This window comes from Callorhinchus milii, unplaced genomic scaffold (assembly GCF_018977255.1).
Source record: "Callorhinchus milii isolate IMCB2004 unplaced genomic scaffold, IMCB_Cmil_1.0 Scaffold1, whole genome shotgun sequence".
Taxonomy (NCBI): Eukaryota; Metazoa; Chordata; class Chondrichthyes; order Chimaeriformes; family Callorhinchidae; genus Callorhinchus; species Callorhinchus milii.
The window spans coordinates 118077115-118098659 of NW_024704742.1; the positions used below are offsets into that span (position 1 = coordinate 118077115).

At 41.3% G+C, this 21545-nt stretch overlaps 1 protein-coding gene across 1 annotated transcript in view; it reads right to left on the bottom strand.

Annotated features, from left to right (window-relative positions):
- The window catches only part of ap3b1a (adaptor related protein complex 3 subunit beta 1a), a 136923-nt gene that overhangs the window by 25029 nt on the left and 90349 nt on the right, over nt 1–21545 (bottom strand). The window contains 4 exon segments of the mRNA XM_042334776.1: nt 394–491; nt 5561–5645; nt 7552–7583; nt 7585–7781. Coding sequence (XP_042190710.1) covers nt 394–491; nt 5561–5645; nt 7552–7583; nt 7585–7781 — 412 coding nt within the window.

The following is a 21545-nucleotide window of genomic DNA, read 5'->3' on the forward strand; positions in this document are numbered from 1 at the left end:
TCAATCTATGGGGAGAAGAGAATGTTTTATTCTAATGTTTTATTCTTGACCTGAATGACAACATGCATCAAAAGTGGAAAAGCATTCTATTCCCCTAAACTGACATTATTGATTGCGAGAAGCCACAAAACAAGTGACTCGTTCCTAGGAAAAAAAGACTGAGCAGATTAGTGCAACAAAACCTAATGTTAACCAACTATTGCCAATTGGGATGGAACTGTAGCTAGTCCGACAATTGGATAACAACAGATAATTACTGAAAATGCTTTTCAAAGCATTCCTGTGCATAGTACTGTAACCTGGTTATGAAGTCAGTAGTTTTATTCTCACTCAATGAAGAAAAAGATCAGACTCAGTTTGAGCAGAGGTCAGATTAAAAGTCAGCTGCCTCACCTTGTTCTTTCCTGAAATCTTTCTCGGATGTGGTGACCGGTAGCAGCAGCTCTCCCACCGGAGGTTGGATGGCGACACTGAACTGATCATTTTGTGTGCTGAAAAATATTAAAAATAAAAGGCTCATGAATCAAGTACAATCAAGTTTAATATGTGCAATATATATTAATACCACATCAAGCTGTTATTGCTCCATTTTGCTCTCATTTGCATACTGACTGAAAAACCTACTTGGTTAGACTGAAATGTGTCAATGATGAACTGCTTTCAACATTTCATATTTAAGTATCTATAATTTTGCCTCGTCCCAAACTATAGTTTCATCCTATCAATCAGTCATTTTCAAATGCTGTCTATAATTTTAAACTAGTCCAATATTACATTTTCATCTAATTAGCCATTTTCAAACAGAGTGCTGGATGTGATCTTCGCACACCCCAGTTCCGTGCAAGGATCTGAGCTATACTAAATTCACCAACATTTAAATGGGATGCAATTCAAAACTGTGAACAGGGTAGGAAAACACAGATTGGGCAATTCCAGTAATCAGTGTAGATACAAAATTTGCATTTAACGGGTTAATAATAACAACAATCCTTGCATTTGATATTGAATCTTTAACAATAAAAGTGTTCCACAGGATATATTGTAAAGTGTAGTGACTGTATTTTATAAACATTTCAGATGCTGGTATTATACAGTGACATCCATTCTCAGGAATTGGGAAATTATTTCTTTCTAGATCTGAGGTGGTCCACACATTGTAAGAGAGATTCCACCAGAGACGAGCAAAACGCTTGTCATGCAAAACCACATACAATGATTGACACCTCTGGCCGATTGATCTCGCTATTACCTCCATCTCCCTGTCCTCGCTTGTATTGCTCTGAATCTATTGATCGGAACGCCTCCGATCAGTTTCCATTTTCTGATTTCGGGCAGGCCAATTAAGGAGGTGAGTAATTGTGATTACACTGGTAAAAGATCAATTGAATTTGTTGAGAGATTCAATACTCCTTTGGAGGAAGCAGGACTCAAACATGATGAGCAGATGTATTCAGAGATAAGCAGCTACTTTAAAATAGAATTTACGGTTATTTCAATAGGAGATCCCCTCCAAATCGTTAACTTTAAACTAAAAATGAGAATGCTGCAAGTTATTTCAGTTTTTTCTATTGGTCATAGATTAACCAATGGTTATAAGTGTGCGATAGGATCTGAAAAGACAGGTTTCTGTAGAAAATTTGCATTTTGTAGACTTTTCCAAAAATGGACATTAAAAATAATTCCCATGCTGAGCCTTTTCTTTAAACTAACTGCCTTCCAGTGTAGTCTTTGATGTTTTGGTAAACACTCTTCAGAATTTAGTTCACTCAGATAAAACTTAGATTGGATTCTATCTTAGAGTACAACTACACCTGAGTTGAGCAGTTCAAAAATTAATACCTTTAATATGGGAGAGAGAATGTAAAATGAATACTACAAATATGGGATAAATTAGTACAATTAATACCCTCAATGTGGAAAATAAAAAACTCACAAGATAGTCTGGTTGGTGTATAATTTACTTGAGCTATTGAGATACTTCAGTAAGATTGTTAAAGTGCAATTGAAAATGTATGAAAGCTTCCCAATTCACTGTAAACTTATTGCTCACAGGGTTTAGATTTAAGTACAGTATATTAGTGTTTTAAAGCATTTTTGAACACCCACTATTCTAGAATAATAGTTGTTCTAATTTCAAAAGAAAACAAAGCACATTATACTAGAACAGAAGCAAGTAACCTTTATTTCTCAATCTTTTCTGGTTTCATTCATATCTCAAAATTGTTCTCTCAAGCCCAAGTTCAATCATTTTATTGTGCACTAATTCCAGAATTCTTCCCCTTCCCAAAGGACAATCTAAGAGGGGAACGATGGTGAAAACGTCTCAGTTTAATCAAACAAATACTTGATCAACCAATTACCACCATCTCAATGGAGTAACTTCATGTAACTTAGACTTCATGTGGTCCAGTATTAGACGGTGGTAGCTTTCAAAAGGTTCCATCCACTATGTAACACAACATGGACGAGTATATATAACCTAATACAATAATCCGGTATATCAGTACCAATGTCCTGATATAACACAATCAACTATACAATGGATGGAGGGATATTGTAATCAATTGTTTGAACGCTCGTTCCAAACCAAGCTTTTCAAAAGTTATGGTACCTGTCAGAAGCTGTGGTGGTTGAGGTGCCAGATCTCAATCTAGCTCAGTCAGAAATCCCCTCAGACAGAGGACCCAGGCAAAAATTAGACACAGAAGGTTTGAGAATGGCAGGTTATTCACCCACTGGAATCTTGTGAGAGATTCTTGCTTTAAGTGGAAATAAATTTCTCTCACCAAGAGATCAGTTGCCACATAAGGCTGTTGCCACATCACTTTAGAAACTAAAGCAGAAGTTTGAGTACTACCTGATCCAGATTACGGTCATAATAACAATAATCCACGCATTTGATATAGTGCCTTATCACATCTTCGAGAAGTCTCAAAGCACTTCACAGGATATACTGTAAAGTGAATTGACTGTATTTTTTCTCATGATGTGCTTCTCCAGATAGCTCCATATGTTGGAAAAATAACTCATTGCCACAGTAGAGAGACAACTCATTCCAACAAGACTCCTCCACTGTGGAAATCTGCCACTTTGTTCATGTCCATGAGGTAACCACACAGCCCAATTTGATGCAATTCAACATGCTTTCCAACATGGCAAAGGCCTGGTAGTAGAGTTCATTATTACAACAACAACCAAATTACATTTATAGAGCCCCTTTCACGTTGGGAAGACGTCCCAAAGCGCTGAACAGTCAGATGTTGGAGCCCGAGCATGGGAGAGAGATGGTGTAGGGGGGAGCGAAGGCAGAGAGGTGGGAGGGAGACCAAAGGCATGGTCGAAGAGAAAGGTCTTGAGACCGGCCTCGAAGGAGGCAAGGGAGGAAGCGAGGCGAAGGGACCGTGGGATGGAGTTCCAGAGCATGGGGGGAGAGAGGCTGAAAGCCCGGTCACCAATGGTCGGGCGGGAGACATGGAGCAGGCCGAAGCCTGATGAACGGAGGGAGCGGGCAGGTTGGTAGGGAGTCAGCAGGTCAGAGGGAGGAGGGGGCAAGGCCATGGATAGCCTTAAAGGTGAGGACGAGGATCTTAAACTCGATCCTCTGGGGGATGGGGAGCCAGTGGAGTCAGGTGAGGGTGGGAGTGATGGGGTCACGGAGCCTGGTGTGTGAGAGTACACGAGCTGCAGAGTTTTGGATGATCTGCAGCTTGTGAAGGGAAGAGTTCAGAAGGCCGATGAGGAGGGACCAACCTGCCTGCTCCATCCACACAGCTGGCACTAGCCTGCTTCATGTCCCCCACCCTGCCTTCCCCACCAGCGGCGGTCAGGCCTTCTGCCATCCCCACACTCTGGAACTCCATTAATTTAATAATATAGCAGGCAAATATTGAATCAGAGATCATAGTTATGTTGCACACACATTCCTTATAATGCTTCTTGATGCCTTCATTTATGTTCCATTGTTTCTGCTTGGCTCCTGTCATCGCCTCCTCACTTCAGATGCTGACAGCTATGAATGGATGCTCTTTCCACCTCACCGAGCAAGTACAGAACCTTGGTGTCTTGTTCGACCCTCAACTGTCCTTTAAACTTCACATCTGTGCCATTTTGTCAGCCTTCCCCAACCTCCACAACATTACCCACCTCCGCTACTACCTCTCCCTTCAGGCCACTGAATCCCTCATCCTTGCTTTCATTACATCCAGGTTTGACTAAGCCAACTCCCTACTTGCCGACTTCCCAACTCTTCCCTCTACAAGCTGCAGATTATTCAGAACTCTGCAACTCGTGTTCTCTCCTGCACCAAGCTCCACGAGCTGATCATCCCCATCATCGCCTGGGTTCACTGGCCCCCCCATCCCCCAGAGAATTGAGTTCAAGATTCTCGTCCTCACTTTTAAAGCCCTTGAAGATCTTGCTCCTCCCTAACTCTGCAACCACTGAAACCTTACCAAACTGCCTGCTCCATCCACTCAGCAGACACTGGTCTGCTTCATGTCCCCCCACTCTGCCTGCCCCACCAGCGGCGGTCAGGCCTTCTGCCGTCCCCACACTCTGGAACTCTATCAAAGAGTCCCTTCGCCTCTGTCAAGGACCATCTCAACATCTTCCTCTTTGAGCTTGCCTTCGATAATCCTCCTACCCCCACCCGACCACCACTCTTCGATTCCAACTCCCAGCTCGTGTGCAAACCCTTGACTGTCCTGTGCCCTAGAATGATTTCCTGACGTAAAAAACACTATATAAATACAAGTTGTTACTGTTGTTATATTTTTCCACTGTTTTCACTGCTTTATTATAAACCTGAAAAAAAATACAACTATAATACAATACAATTGGCTAACAATTAACCTTCACTTTGCTTTTAGAAATCCTAAATTTCTAAAATAGCATGCGCCTGTGTTAAGGTACCAGTACAGCAACCTGGATAATCTGGTTGTAGACATACTTGTTTAGGCCCCAGCCATTGCTTGTTAAATACATGGCCAGAAAACATACAGTTACTACACTTTCCAGTAAATCCTATGTAGTCCCTGACATGAAAAACATTACATCAAATGCAAAGATTATTATTAAAATGCAGAGTACTAGTGTACACCACTAAAAGCCCTGCGTGAGATAGAGAAACAGTAGAGCTTCCTCTAGTGATAGCCATGTAGTACTGCAGAAGAACCCCTTCAAGGTAATAATGTCCTTGTTATGCTTAAAACTCCAGTATGAATATGGCACTTTAATCATCGCAGCTTTAATTGACAAAGCATTGGACTGATACTTCTGGTCACCAGCACAAAATACTGTTTGCAGCTAGTGTTATAAACTGCCACATATTAAATGCATTGCGTGTTTGCGAACATGCACAATAGTCTGTGCGTAAGCAAAGTTAACATGAATACAAAATTCACATGATACAAAGTAAAACAAATCCAATCCCATCTCAATTGCTTGTATTAATTCTCTTTATGTTCATGAATGCAAACAGAATATTTGCACCCACTATTTGATGAAATTTTTTGATGAAACCATCATAAAGCAGACCAGCCAGTAAACAAGCAGCTCTTACCACAAGTGGAAGTTGGCAGCCTGCGTGGAATCACAGAAGTCAATTCCCATTGAAACCGTCTTAGATTCTCCAACATTAAGGCAATCTAAAACAGAAAGCAGTGTGGATTGAAGTTTGCAAATACACAAGTGGGAGATATGGTAGTTTCTTTGCTTTCCTAATCTTGACAATATTGAATCAAAGACAACAGTTAACCCTTCAACATCCATAATTTGAAATCTATCCTTGGAGGCGACAATTATCAGGTGGGCTGTGATAATTATCACTGCTAATAACAAACCCATCGCTGAAAAATGTGGTTGAGTTTAGAACAAGACCGTTACAGATATGATTCCGACTCAACTCGAAAGGTTGGCCCCCAACTGCCTGCAGGGACCTTCGGGTTTGTCACCATAGAATTGCTGGGTAATAGAATATTGGTCCAGCTCTTAATGTTTTTGTTGAGACAGTAGCCTGTGATGAAATTGGGGGAGCAGGTCAGACCCATGACTTGTCTTTAGAAAGGACAAAGATGGACATCAGAGGGCAGGGTTATTTTTATTCACCTATCAGTACTCATTGAAAGGCATTATAATAATAATAATAATGCATTTGATATAGTGCTTTTCACGTCGGGAGGACGTCCCAAAGCGCTTCACAGAACACACTGTAAAGTGAATTGACTGTATATTTGTGGGCGAACGCGGCAGCCAATTGCGCACAGCAATGTCCCACAAACAGTCGTAGATTGAAAATGACCAATTTATTATTGTTTTTGGTTTTGGAGGGATTATTATTAGGCTCTGTGTGGAGTAAGGAAACTTGCCCAAGGTTTCGCCCTGCCTGGAATTGAACTCAGGTCTCTCGCTTGCAAAGCGAGTGCTCTAACCATTGAGCTACAGGACTCCATTAACTGATAGCTCGTCCCACACAGGGAATGCATGGCAAATAAAGATTAGGGGCTTCTTATTCTCAAAGAGAAGAAAGGCTAGAAGCTCAATATCAGATTCATGAGAGGGAGCACCACAGCCCATTATATTTACACTCTTGTATACGACAGTAAAACTCACATAAGGACCATAACATTTAATATGACTTACGCAAAGTCCGAGTTGCAGGCAAACAGTATAAATCGTATAAAACCTGATTTAATCAATAATCCACACTGCACAAGCGTAATTCAATGCGGCCAGTAAGTATGCATGCAATGCTTCGTCACTGCAGCCAGTAACTGTGCATGCGGTGACCGGGCAAGATAGCATTTCCCGCGATTCAATGCATCTTCGCCTTTGCTGTATGCGCATTTACCACAAGCATTGGAATCGCAAGAAATGATGTTCTTCTGCAATGTCGACGGATCAAGACTATGTTTTCCGCAATTCAATGTAGCCGGCCAGTAAGTGTGCATGTGTCGAGGGGTCAGGACATCATTTCCCGCGATTCAATGTAGCCAGTAAGTGCGGGAGTAATGGAGTGTAGGGGAGTGGCAATATGAGTTAGGAGGTGATTAATACAAGAAATACAAAGAAATCTCAGTCATTTTGATACGAACTGAATTGGACTTGGGTGAATGTACTACTCAAGTGATTATACGATTTACAAAGATATGACATATGTGAGTTTAACTGTATTATATATCTATATACACACAATTATTTATCCATATAAATTAGCTATTGAAGAGCAAGCTTGAGACAAAAAAAAGTGTACAATAGATATACAAAACGCAAATTATATGTGCTGGACAGGAGCAAAGAAAAAAATTAATGGGGATGGACCAGGGTGTGGAGGGGGGAGAGAGGGGAAAGTCTATTGACGATAAACAAGGAGCTACTTAGTGGAGCAAGGAGATTCTTTCGAGGGAGAAAAAATAAGGTCGAGTCAACAAATGCAGAAATCAGCAAGCGTGAGAAACTGCCAGGAATGAAGTTTAGAAAACAATTCATATTTGGAACAGAAAAATGAAGAAAAAAAAAAAAATTACGTTTGAATTACTTGCTATTTTTCAGTACCTAGCTTGTGGAAGTCGTGGATCTGCATTCCTGGTGCGTTTTCGTTCTCCTATTTCGATGTTGGTTATTTCTTTGTCAGAGGTGTTAGTTAGCGTGATCTGAACAGACACCATTTTTGAGCTGTAAATGCATGGCTGACGTGGAAAATGATACTGTGCCCCAAGGCCTTTACCAGACATACGATGGAGCAGTTCGAACGATTTTGAAGGAACAAATACTGGAGTAGTGACCTGTAGGTAGAGGTGGAAACAAACATTTACATAAGTTCAGGCAGAAGCACATAGTTTAAAGAAAGAAATCTTGTTCTATATCACTTCAATTCATGTTTGTTTGGTATTATCAGGTAAGTTATATTATGTGTTACTTTGGTTTCTCCAAACCAGTTACAGTAAATAATTATGCATTTATAATTACTAGAACTAGACCATTTTTGTTAGTTCATAATACTCTTATCTCTACTTTTATGTTTGTCTCTTGAATAGAATCAAGCGTAGTCAGTCAATTCTGCCTATTTTTTATGCAACAAATGGAAGAATATTCACAAGATTAGTTCAGATGAAGAAGGCCCATTTGACCTAATTCTTCCAAAAAAACGACATCAAAACATCAAGAGTTAAATGAGTCCAGCATTTTAGCCTTCGTAGTCATTTTCTCTACACCCATTTGCTGTGAATCCCAAACTAAGGTGAACAAGTTTACCAATCCATGAAAATTGCACCGTAGCACTGCTCTAAATAATCTGATTGTACAAAATATTTTCCAAAGAAACTAGTTTAAAATTAAGCATAAACCGACACATTTACCAATTGCCCTAAATGTTACCCTTTGTGCTTTCAAACAAAATTTTTCAAAGCAAATCTCAGTTTCAGATTTTTGCCAATGGAGATGGAAATAATAATAATCTGTACATTTGATACAGTGCCTTATCACGTCTTCGAGACATCTCACAGAAGATACTGTAAAGTGAATTGACTATATTTTTGTGACAAACACAGCAGCCAATTCAGCACAGCAGTGTCCCACAAACAGTCATGGATTGAGTGACCAAATTATTATTATTATTAATTTTGAAGGGATTATTAGCCCCTGGAAAGCGATCCGCCAATTGATTAAGGACCAGGCTCCTCCTTAGTGCTAGGTAAACAGAGACGAGTGGAGTAAGAACATTTGCCCAATGTTTCGCCCTGCCGGGAATCGACCTAGGTCTTCTCGCTTGTGAGCCAAGTGCTCGAAACACTAAGGTACAGGACGCCGCATATCTTACCAACAACTTGCATTTATATAGCGGCCTTTTCAAGGGGTAGCGTCCCAGAGCGCTTGAACCCATAATGTACTTTTGTTAAAAACAAACTTTTGATAAATGAAAACTATCACTTTCATGACAAATAGCCTTGCAGTTATATATGAGAACTATTAAAATGTTAAATACATTGATATTTTTATAGTCATAAATTCTCTCTAGAAATGTTTATTCTGATCCCTTCATACATTATTCCCTTAGCAGTCCTGCTTTGCAATCTCTGTTCCTATGCAGGAGCTGGCCAAAGAGTCACCAGGTTGCTCTATAGTGTATGAGGATAGCAGAACATCTCTGTGCAAAACATTTACAAGGAGCAAAATTGCAGGGTCCAAAAAGCCCGATGCATTGAAAGGACACCACAGTGGTTGACATATTTCATCTGTTTATTGCGATAAGTAAATAGCCCGTGGAATGACAGTGCACATAACTGTCAAATGAGTAACACTTAGGTTTAGTGAAACATTTATATGGGCCTTTACCTCTCTTAAAATCAGACAGCATCTCTCAATGTCATCCAAGAGAAAAGTCTTACATTTTTAACACTTCACTAAAAAATAACTGAAGAGTGTAAAATGACAAATACCTCGTGTAGTTAGCTGGTAATGGACCATACTCTCAACTCATTTAGATTTATACAATATAAACTTGTCACTAATAATTAATTTATGAGACAGCTGCTCTCAGAATCTTCCAAGTCTATTATTGTAGAAGCTCTTAAGCTTTACCTTCTAAAAGCAGAGGAGGTTTCAAAACCATTTTTAAGAAAAAAAAGACAGATCTCTAATAATCTGAAAGCAAAAGCTTAAAAACAACAGGTAGCAAAATGAACTAAATTGGGTTAAATGGATGTAATATTGTACAACTAAGCACTTTTGAAAATTAAAGCCTTTACCATGTCTCCACATACACTTTTAGGTAATGGTAACTTACAGGAGCTGTGTTTGCAAAGCACTTAGTGTCACTTATACTTAGTGCAAGCAATAGTTCAAACAATGTCTATTTTGTACGAAATAAAAATCTATTTGCAAGTTGCTGAGTTTTATGAGGTGATGCCATTGCCTCACTAATAATCACCAGTTCACTGGCCCACTCATTTTTCATACAACTAGTAGGCAAATGTAAAAGCAGATTTTCATTTCATATTTAAAGTAGTGCTGCTGTGGGTGACCCTACTACATTACACCATAGAATAGTTAGGTAGATATTTATTGTTTCGCCCACAAAATATACAGTCAAATAACTTTACAGTATATTCTGTGAAGCACTTTGAGACATTTTGAAGATATGATAAGGCATTATATTAAATGCAAGGATTATTGTTATTATCTAACTTACTCAAGAAGGAGGTGATCAGTCGAGCCAGCTTGAAGGGAATCAGAGAGTTTAAGCAGGATGGGGCAAGGTGTTTGTGTGATGTGTGTGTGTGTGTGTGTGCGTAGGCGGGAACAAACTGACCTAAGATGTTTTGGGAAACACAGGAAAACAGGAACAGGATAAGGTCACTCAGTCCATCAAGACTGTTCTGCCAGTTTATTAGATCTTGGCAGATTTTTAAATCCCAATGCCTCTCCCTTTCATCATCTCCTTTACTAACTACTACCCATGTGTCTGTGCAGAACCCTCTACCAAGGAGAAGAGCCTTCCACTATCTAACTTGTCAATTCCTTTTATTATTTTAGTTGAAAAGATAATTGTTTCAACTAAAATAATGAAAGGAATTGACAAGTCTGAAAACTTTTTTTTTTAAAAAGTATTTCGTTTTTGAAGCTCACATATAAACGGGTGCCAATATTGATTAATTCTTAGCCAAACCAATATTTTACCAGAGTAGAACAGTTAAGAAGCTCCACTGGTAAGGGACTTTTCTGGAAACATTACACCACTTTTAAACAGAAGAGTGCTCAAAACTTACAGATTCAATAAAACTGGGGAGATAATAATAATAATCCTTGCATTTGATTTCACGCCTTATCATGGTCATTGAGAGGTCTCATGTGCAGAAAACTATCACTGCAGGGGAATCAGGGATAGGCAAAAAGTTATTGCCTTACCAGCAGTACAAACATTTCAAGAAGGAGTTCAAAAAAATTCAGGAATACAAAAAAGCCTAACTGTAAATTATACAATACACAGCGTTTTTGAATAATGCAATTTCCTCAATCCTAATGGCTTCAGTTTTTTACACTTACACTACAAATCTCCTGAACATAAACATAAAAAAGCAAAATCAAGTTTTATTACAATTGAGTCAGAGTCAACCTTGCTGGCCCACAGCCCAGTTTCACTGTTCTCATTCTGCATCAAGGACTAAAAAGTGCACAATGTACCAGCAAATAAAACCTTACTCAGCAAAATGTTTTTTTTAAAAAAAACACTGCATCATAAACTTCAGAGTATTTTAGTTAAACAATCAGAGACCTAGATACAAGTCACATGCTCTCTCTCTCTCTCTCTCTGGTGCACCTGAATTTCCATCTATTAGTTTGAAGCATTTAAAAGTAATGCACATATTACTGAGCAATACATTTATTGAAACCTCTGTTATGTCATCTCACTATGTAAATGTTTTGATGTAATTGAGGAAATTAACAGAACTTTTTTTTTCGAAAAGGCTTTTGCATATTAACATATCTGGGAAAGTTAATGGACACTGGAGTGTTTGCATGGTACTAACAGTGAGTGGATATAACTTTTTTGATAGAACATTTATTGCAACCTCATGCAAATACACAAGTTGAATCAACACACAATGAAATTCAATAAACATTCAAACTATTCTAATACCCATCAGTCAAGTACAGCTTGCTGGACTAATGCAAACTAGAATAAATATGGATTAAATTGTGCAGTTCATAATAAATGGAAACAAACAAATTAATACTAATACACTGTATTAGTGCAATTATGATCAAACATGTTCAAACAACTATCTCCAGTTAGCAACCAGCCTGGAACAGCCTGCACACCAAAGTCTTACCCTTATATATAAAGGCCACTTTAGCTCAGTTCCCTGAATGGTTGTTTGACTGTATTTACATCTGAGCACTACTAAACTGCTTGGCATTCCTACCTCCCCAATGATTTTCAACTACAGGTTCTATCTCAACCCTCAACTATACATTTCTGTGCCACCTCTGCCCCGGAAAACACACTGAACTAAAAATTGCAATATAGAACTCGTTATGAATAACAAATAATATTTTTCCAAAAGATGCGTGCAACAGCTTCAAGAATGAAAATGTCATGTTACATCTTTAATTCTCACTGTTTTTTCACCTCTGCTTTCTCCACCAAAAGAACAAACATCTCTCCACAAAGTTCCCGGCCTGCAACAAAGTGAGCAGCTATCAGCCTGCAACAAAGTGAGCAGCAAACTAGCTAGAGTGCCAAATAACACTCTGTAACCAGCTTGTTTCTCCTACCCGAGGTCAGAGCTTAGCTTCTAAGATCTAAATAGTTGTTCTGCTGAAAAGTAATAAATTATCTTCAAATATGGCAGAGTATGCACACACTTGAATGCCCCGGTCCCCCTGTACACAAGGCATATCCCAACCCAAAGCCTTCCTTTCTCTCCCTTGCAAATGGACTCACAACTCATCAAACGAGAGATTCTGATCAAGGTGCTTTGGATCTCATAATTCCAGAATACCCACCCAAACTTCCTCCCATTACAACATTGAACCATTTCTTAAATGACCTTTAATAAATGAGTTCAGCACCCAGGCCTCAATCAGCCTTTCTGGTAAGCAATCCTAGTTGTTAATTATCTCTGGGAAAAGAAATACGTCCTGGTGTCTGTCCTGAAATTGCCCGTTGCAACTCTGAACCTGTGCCTTCTTCTGCTGCTTTGGCATATTTGAAAGTATTGCTCTGGGTTGACTTTCTCAATTCTATTTGAAATCTTTTATTTCTATACAACCTCCTCTCAGACTTTAAAAAATAATTTTAGCGTTTCCAATTATTTTTCTTCCGCATCGTCATACATTTCTTTGCTTATGATCTGGCCTCCTGGGTTGAGAAGTATTTTACAGGCAGCGATTGCTCTCCGATATGACGCCCAAATGGCTCCTGTTCATGTGTGAATTTTGGCTGCGACTATTGGCAGCCACTGGACTACAGAAGATGCTATGGCCAAGTCTGTCCTCTCCCTAACCAGCTACCACACATATACTAAACCAGTGTTGAAGAGGAACCAGGAGCAGGAACCCTGACAAATCACCTCTTTAACCTTGGAAAGTCAAGACCAATTTAGTCTCCTCATCCAATCACAGCTAATACCAGCAATCTGAGTATAGACCAGGATTCAAACCAACTAGCTCCCATTGCATTAGCTGCAGCTCTATCCGCTACATCGTCAGGCTACCCCCAGGCATTCTTTTGAAGACTGAAGAGCCCTAGTCTGTCTGATCATTGTTCATAGCTCATAGTGGAATCCTGTAGCTCAGTGGTTAGAGTACTCGCCTTGCAAGCGAGAGACCTGGGTTTGATTCTCAGCAGGGCGAAACTTTGGGCAAGTTTCCTTACTCCACACGCCTGACAATAATCCCTCACAAGGAAAAAAACAATAATAAATTGGTCACTTCAATCCACGACTGTTTGTAGGACACTGCTGTGCGCAATTGGCTGTCGTGTTTCGCCTACAAAATACAGTCAATTCACTTTACAGTATATTCTGTGAAGCCCTTTGAGAAGTCTAGAAGACGTGATATGGCTCTATATCAAATGCAAGGATTGTTATTATTATATCTTTAACCCTGAGTTATCATCCTTGTGGCTCTCGTCTTCACTGCCTCTAGAGACTGGCTAACCACTTTGTGCTGCAGTGTCCAGAACTGTATGCAGTACTCCAGGTGCAGCTTAATCAGAGCACTGCACATGATTTCTGGGGATCTGCTTGTTGCTGCCTCACACTGTTTTGACAAGATAAACCATGTGTTAAGTTAACATCCCAAGATCTCTTTCAGCTTCCCGTTTGCAAGTTCTATCCCATTCATTTCATTCTTTACAGTTCCATTTATTTAGCAGCATTACCCTTAATTTGCCGATCATCAACTCTCCTTTTGAAGCCCTATGCTGCCTCCTTAGTCCCCCCTTCCCCCCAGCCAATTTGGTAGCATCTGTAAATTTAACTATCATGCACTGTGTTTGTGAATCAAAGTTATTGATGTATACAAGTTACTGGTGGGGTTCCAGTGCAGAGCTCCAAGGTACCACATTTAATACATCCCTACTTTTTGACTCAGTTCTCCTAACGACCACCTTCTACTTCCCTTTCTCCATGTAATTTACAATTCAGGTCTTGCTATAGATATCAGTGACAACAATTTGTGAAAGAATCTTTTGGAAGCCTAGATACACCACAACAGCAGCAAAATTACACTTGTATAGCGTCTTTCACATCAGGAGGATGTCCCAAGGCGTTGGACAATCAATGTTTTGCACCCTAGCTGGGGGTCAGGATCGGCGAGGGTGGAAAGCAGGGGTGAAGGAGGGTGACCGAAGGCACGGTCTTGAGAGGCAAGGGAGGGGGTGAGGCGAAGGTTCTGCAGGATGGAGTTCCAGAGGGTGGGAGCAGAGTGTCAGAATGGTGGAGCGGGCGAGGTGGGGACGTGAAGCAGGCTGCAGCCTGCTGAGCAGACGAAGCGGGCAGGTTGGTAGGCTGTTAGGAAGTCACAGAGGTAGGGGGGAGCAAGGCGATGGAGAACTTTAAAGGTGAGGACCAGGATCTTGAACTCAGTATCCTCTGTGTGAGGTGGGGACCAGGATTTCAGCGGCTTGTGGAGTGAGGTATTTGCGGAGACGGGCGATGCGTCGGAGGTGGAGGAAAGCGGTGCTAGTAAGAGACCGGATCCCGTACACAACCTAAGTGTCAGGTTCGACCCACAATTATCCTTCCTCCCCCACATCCGGTCCCTCACCAGCACCGCTTTTTTCTACCTCCGAAGCATTACCCATCTCTGCCAATACCTCACTCCAAAAGCCACTGAAACAGTGGTCCATGCCTTTGTCACCTCTCAGCTGGACTATTCAAATGCCCTCCTCGCCGGTCTCACCTCCACCACCATCCATAAAATTCAGGTCATACAAAACTCAGCCACCCACATTCTTACCCGTTCCCCGATTACACCAATCCTTGCCAGACTGCACTGGTTGCCTGTCCCAGAGAGGATTGACTTCAAGATCCTCACCCTTGTCTTCAAACCCCTCTACTTCTCTGCAATCCCCTACCTCTCTGACCTCCTCTCTCCTCACAACAGTGCCCGTTGCCTTCGTTCCACCGGGTCTGGCCTGCTCCTTGTCCCCAGAGGCCTCCGCTCCACCCTCTGCGGCCATGCTTTCAGCCACTATGCCTCGAGGCTCTGGAACTCTCTTCCTCTCTCCCTTCGCCTGCCCCTCACCCTGACCATTTCCCCCCTGCTCGGGTCCTGACCCAACTGTCCAGCGCCTTGGGACGTCCTCCCGACGTGAAAGGCGCTCTATAAATGGAATCTTGTTGTTGTTGCCCCCTTTCTTCCTATTTTCAGATATCGGCTGAAGACCTTTCTTTTCAACCGCGCCTTTGGTCACCTTCCTCCCCTCCCCCTGGCTCGGTCCCGGGATCCGTTACTGTGAAGCGCTCTGAGACACCGTCTGGCGTGGAGGGTGCTATATAAATCCAAGTTGTTGGAAGCCAGAGGAGTCAGGCGAGGTGGGGTGATAGGGTCACGGAGCCTGAGACGGGAGAGGACACGGGCTGCAGAGTTCTCGATGATTTGCAGCCTATGGAGGGAGGAGTCGGGGAGGCTGACAAGTAGGGAGTTTGCGTAGTCAAGCCTGAATGTTATGAATGCGTGTATGAGGATTTCGGCAGGTCATTGTATAAATAGGAGTTAGAAAGTATAGCTGGGGGTCGCCAAGGTTCCGGACTGGCTTAGCAAGGTGGAGTGCGTATCCTTAGAGGGTGATGCTGTCAGTCTAAGCCTTCTGAAAATGCTTCCTCACTATGTCATCAGTGCCTTGGGACATCCTCCCGACGTGAAAAGCGCTGTACAAATGTAATTTTGTGGTTGTTGTTGTTGTTATAAGTCTTACCATGGTCAATTTTGGATAACAACTGCTCAAAAAGCTCAATGAAGTTGGCCAGACAATGGAATGAGTTTCACTGCTGTTAAAGAAGACTTTGGTAGGGATAATTTATCAACGTGTGAATATATATATAGTTTGAGGGTAAATAGTGCAACAGACCATCACTTAGAATTTGGCAAAATCCAAAACTACATTACTAATGGTCTGGCAGATAGTGAGGAAGCAGTTTCAAAGCCTGTTCCCATCACAACCAATTGAAAGGGGAGGAAAACACCGGCACTAAATTTACTCTCAGTGCTTAGTGCAGGAGTAACTATGGTTACCTGGGTGTCCCAATTAAAAGATTAAGCAATAGATAAACAAAATCATGAAATGATTGCAGTGAGCAATGTAACTGAACAACTCCCCCAATGGTGGCTAATTGCCTTTAGAAGTGTAGCTAGGCGGCTCCTACATTTTCTCCTAGAGAATTGTGAAAACACAAGGTCATGAGAGGACAGAAACCGTAAAACAGGATGCACATATAAGGGATAAATGTGAGGAAACTGCATATTAAGTGCTAAGACCAGAGTGAATGGCTCGGATGGTTTAAAATACTGAAATCTACAAGGGCTCAAACAATCACTGAGGCTTTCATTCACATTTCACCGAATTAATCTTAAATCTTCAAACTATAAAGTGTTCTATATATTTGAGATTATTGAGTAACTCTTTCATACACAAGAACAATTTGAAAATATCAGACAATAAAAATGAAACACTGGAGGAATAAAAATGTTGCTGTAATTTAAAGCAGTGGTCAACTTATATTTTCTTAAGGTATTGCTATTTACTTTGACCTCGCAGGTATAAGGTGGGATATTCATCACTGCAGTTTGACTAACTCGTTTTGTCTGTCAATAAGTGATGCCTTAATCTTTGCTTTATCTTGTCCAGAATCACATCTCAACAGTGCTGTCATTTTTCAAGGTCTGAATATGCTCCAACTACATATCACAGGTTGACAAAAACAGACATATGGTGAGACCTACTTTCGCAAACTCTTCTCTGCTATACATGTAACTATAATTCAGAACAAATTACCTAACCTTGACTTAGGCGATCCTAGATTTTTCACCCCTTTTTATGAACAAGTGATAAAGCATTTGGAGATGTTGATTGAGGGGGTCTATTATGCTTCGACTTAAAGCTGAGGTGATTGATGCAAGAAATAGTCACCTTCTGAACACAATACAAATCCCATACCCTTTTTGTCAAATGACCTGAAAATCCTGCTGACATTCTGAAAGAACCCTCAAGGAGACTAAGTATGCTACAAAAAGTACAAGAAGAGAATGAGAAACAGAAGTGTTTGGTATGTAAAGTTTGCAACTACAAAGGACAGATTTTGTTCTGTAATGGATAACCTTTAAACAGCATTCACTTTGAGCTGTGCAAAGACAAAATGAGCAGCATTAATCCATTGAAATGTCCTTTTTAATCACAACCTTCATCCACTGCAGCTGGACTGATTTTGAGAAGAAGAGGGAAAGGAATCCTTCCACAGAGCTTTTTCCCTCCCACAATATTGATTAAGATTAATCATCTAAAAATGTGTTTCCTTTCCAAAAAGAGAAAGAAAAGCTAATGAAATGCTTACACCAACATTTTTTAATTGGCACTTTAAATATTTCACCCTATAGTTTTTTTTAAGGCACCGACTCATGAAGGTGCTATCTTCTGGTACCTCAACCAACTGACCATTATTTAGGTTAGTTTGGTTTTACTGTACTTTATGGAATAACCCAACCAAGTCCACGTCTGTCATTGCCTAACACACATGCACTTTTCTAGTTGTGAGTCACCCATTGCTGATCAGGAATGAAAACCTTGGCTGTACCTCCCACCTAAGAACGCTAAGGCTAAATCCTGGCTGACACAGATAATTCAGCACATATCCAACCTGGAACCTTTCTGCTCTGTATGTTTCAGTTCTAGAAAGAACAATGAATGTATTAGCTGAGCCCAAAAGAAAGTTTTTTTTCTTATATAGAATAATAATCCTTGTATTTGATGTAGTGCCTTATCACATTGCCGAGACATCTCAAAGCGCTTCATAGGATATACTGTTAAGTGCAGTAACTGTATTTTGTGGACGAATGTGGCAGCCAGTTTGCACACAGCAAAGTCCCACAAGCAGTCATGGAGTGTGTGATCAATTTTATTTGGGGACTTTTTGGCCAGGAAACTGGGAGAAACTCCCTTCTCTTTTTGAACAGTGCAATGGGATCTTTAACGTCCACCTGAACAGGCAGAAGGGACCAAGGTTTAATGTCTCATTCAAAGGAAGGCACCTCTGACAATGCAGCACCCCCCACCACTATACTGGGGTGTCAGCTTAGACTATGTATATTAAAAAATGCCAATTCTCCCTAGTCATCAAAAAATTATAGCTGAGGTGACTGATCATAGTTTTGGCCACAGATTCCATTGGACTCCCCAGTAAATGTGATTCCAGTGAAATTCTGCTGAAAAACAGGGATGTTGGCTTAGACAACAGTTCACAGCTGGGAACACAATTAGCCAATGATATAGCGATGAAGTTGGATGGCATCTGTTTCAAGCAGACAGCTTGGGTACAGATTCTCAATACTGTATGTAGTATAATGCAAATCACACAACAAATTTGTGTGAAATCACCATGATATTTCTCATATATGAGCAATATGGAATGTTTTCCATTGACACAAAAAAATGTAACTAACTTCTCATCAGTCACCAGCAAAGTGCTAGTGGAAAACCCCCACTGTGAATGCAGCTGTGAATGTAGCAACTGACACCCAATAAATGTTGCTCAGCTTTCCAATATAGACAATGCCAGGAAATAAGCTTATTTTACACAATATAGGCAAGGCTTTATGCATTTTCTCAAGTGTCACTATGACAACGACTGGAGCCTGCTCCTATAATTCCTCATTATACCACCACAGAACTGAAATCTTAAGATCCTGAGTATTGTCATCAAAGAAAACCTACACATAAATACCCAATATTAGTTTATTGTTGATTAATAAGTAAAACTAGACACAGTGGAGAGCCAGTCATCTGAAATAGTGAGACCAGGCCATTGTGAATAAATTAACATATTATAAGCACTCCCAAGACACGGTGCTATATAAATGTAAGATGTTGTACTTAAATACAAATTTTGTCAGCACACAAAATACAATTTGGTTACAATGCTAATATTCTTTTATGAAGCACTTAAACTGTCACATGAGCAGGGTTAACAGGAGCTGAATGGGAGGATTCCCTACCCCTAGTGACTAGGTCCTTGAAAGAGTCGTTGCTTCACAGCTTCGGCGCCTTCCAAAAGCCTCAAGTGCACCTTATCAGGGTGTGTGCAGGTGCACACTGTTTTAATGGAAAAGTCCCAAAAAACGTGTGGACAATCTATGGGCAGTGGAAGGAATGTACCGTAAACAATGGAATGTTTTTTGTATCAGGAGAAAAGGAAAACTTGTAACAGAAGATGTTGTTTGTTTTGGATTTCTGTTGAACCAAATATTATATTTAAAAATAAGTATATATTTTTAAAAAACGTTGCTCATTCCTCTCCTACTACTCCCTTCACAATCCTCTCCAATTGGGTTTCTGTGCTGCTTACAGCAAAAAAAACTGCTACGGTCAAAGTGACAAATGACATTAAGTCCATCTGTGACCAAGGCTTCCCCTGCCTCCTCGACCTCTCTGTTGCCTTTGGTACCATGGACCATTCCATCCTCCTCCACCGCCTCTCCTCTCACCTCAACTTTCAAGGTTCTGTCCTTGAATGGTTCAGGTCTTATCTCTCACACTGTCACCAATTTGTCTCCACCAACTGTTTCTCTTCCAGCCCCTGTACTCTTTTGTGTGTTGTTCCTCAGGGCTCTGTCCTTGGTCCCCTCCTCTTCAACCTCTACGTGCTCCCTCTTGTTGACATCATCCGCCGACATGGAGTCAACTTACACATGTACGTGGACGACACCCAACTCTATCTCTGCCTCCACCCTCGATTCCAGGACAACTGACATCCTGACAGACTGTCTGTCTGACATCAAGTCTTGGACGAGAGTCAACTTTCTACAGCTGGATATCAGCAAGACTGAGGCTCTCCTGATCGGCTCCTGTCAGCGCCTCCGCACCTCAGGCACTGGCAGCATCAGCATCCACGGTTGCACACTCCACCTCACCAAGCCAGTCAGGAATCTGGGCGCCTTGATCGACCCTCAACTGTCCTTTCCTCCCTCATATCGATGTCATGACCCACTCAGCCTTCCCCCACCTCTGCAACATACCCCCACTCCACCGCTGCCTCATCCCTCAGGCTGCCGAAACCCTTATACCTGCATTCGTCACCTCAAGGCTCGAATACGGAAACTCCCTCCTTGTCGACCTCCCCAACTCTTCCCTCCACAAGCTGCAGATCATCCAGAACTCTGCAGCTGGTGTCCTCTCCCGCACTAGGCTCCATGACCCCATCACCCCCCACCCTTGCCAGCTCCACTGGCTCCCAATCTCTCAGAGCATAGAATTCAAAATCCTCGTCCTCACCTTCACGGCCCTCCACAGCCTTGGCATCCTTTTTGACCATGCCTTCAGCCGCCCTCCTACTCCCTCATCCCAACCCTGCACCCCTAATGCTTGGGTCCTGATCCCTGACCGTTCAGTGCCTTAGAGCATCCTCCCGACGTGAAAGGCGCTTTACAAATGTAATTTTGTTGTTGTTGTCTGCCCTTTCAAGTCCTGCCGATAAGCCAGACTGGCTGTGCTGTCATCAGCAGTGCCCCAGAGCATTATGGACCCTCAGGAACCGGTCTACGGAAACCGCAATAGAGGGCTGGCTTGATTCCGACATTCCATTGCCAAACATGTCTTCCTGGAGCCAGTTCAACTCCAAGGAGACCCGCCACCACACCAAGGAGGATAAAACACTTTGCAAACAACTAATCATAGCATATTGCATACAGTGTTTATGCAATCACTTTGAAAACAATATTAAACTGATAGCTAATCAAAATAAGACTCATAACATACTCCATAGATACAACTAATTACAGTACTTTAAATGAGGAAAAAAATATTTTAAAAAAATTGGTACACACTGCATAGCAAAATAACCCATTTTACTAAATGTCCCAAAAGGCGAAAAGAGGGATGATGAGCTGCTCAATGTTCTGTTGCAGAATAGCAGGGCATGGGTCACCGGCCAAGGTTGTCCATGTGCCAAGGACTCAATCTCAGCAATGTAGGATGGAAAGGCAGAGGCCAGATAGTCTCCCCACAGAGAAAAAAAATAGAGAGGCATCCATGCCACATATTCAGACAACTCCTCATAGCAGAACCAGACACAGACAGACGCGAGTCACAAACCAAGCAAGGGAAATGAATGGAAATATATAATGAAAAAATAAACATGCTTAGGCGTCATATCACTGCATTTATAGTTCAGCCTAGTTCAGTTAGTCATCCTCTCCTCTACGAGTCGGGAGCTCACAGTTAGATTGACAGTGTAATGTAGTTGTGAGGAGTGCTGCATCGTCAGTGATGCTGTCCTTCGGATGTGAAATTAAACAGCTGTAGGTTGAGGTGGACATTAAAGAACTCACAG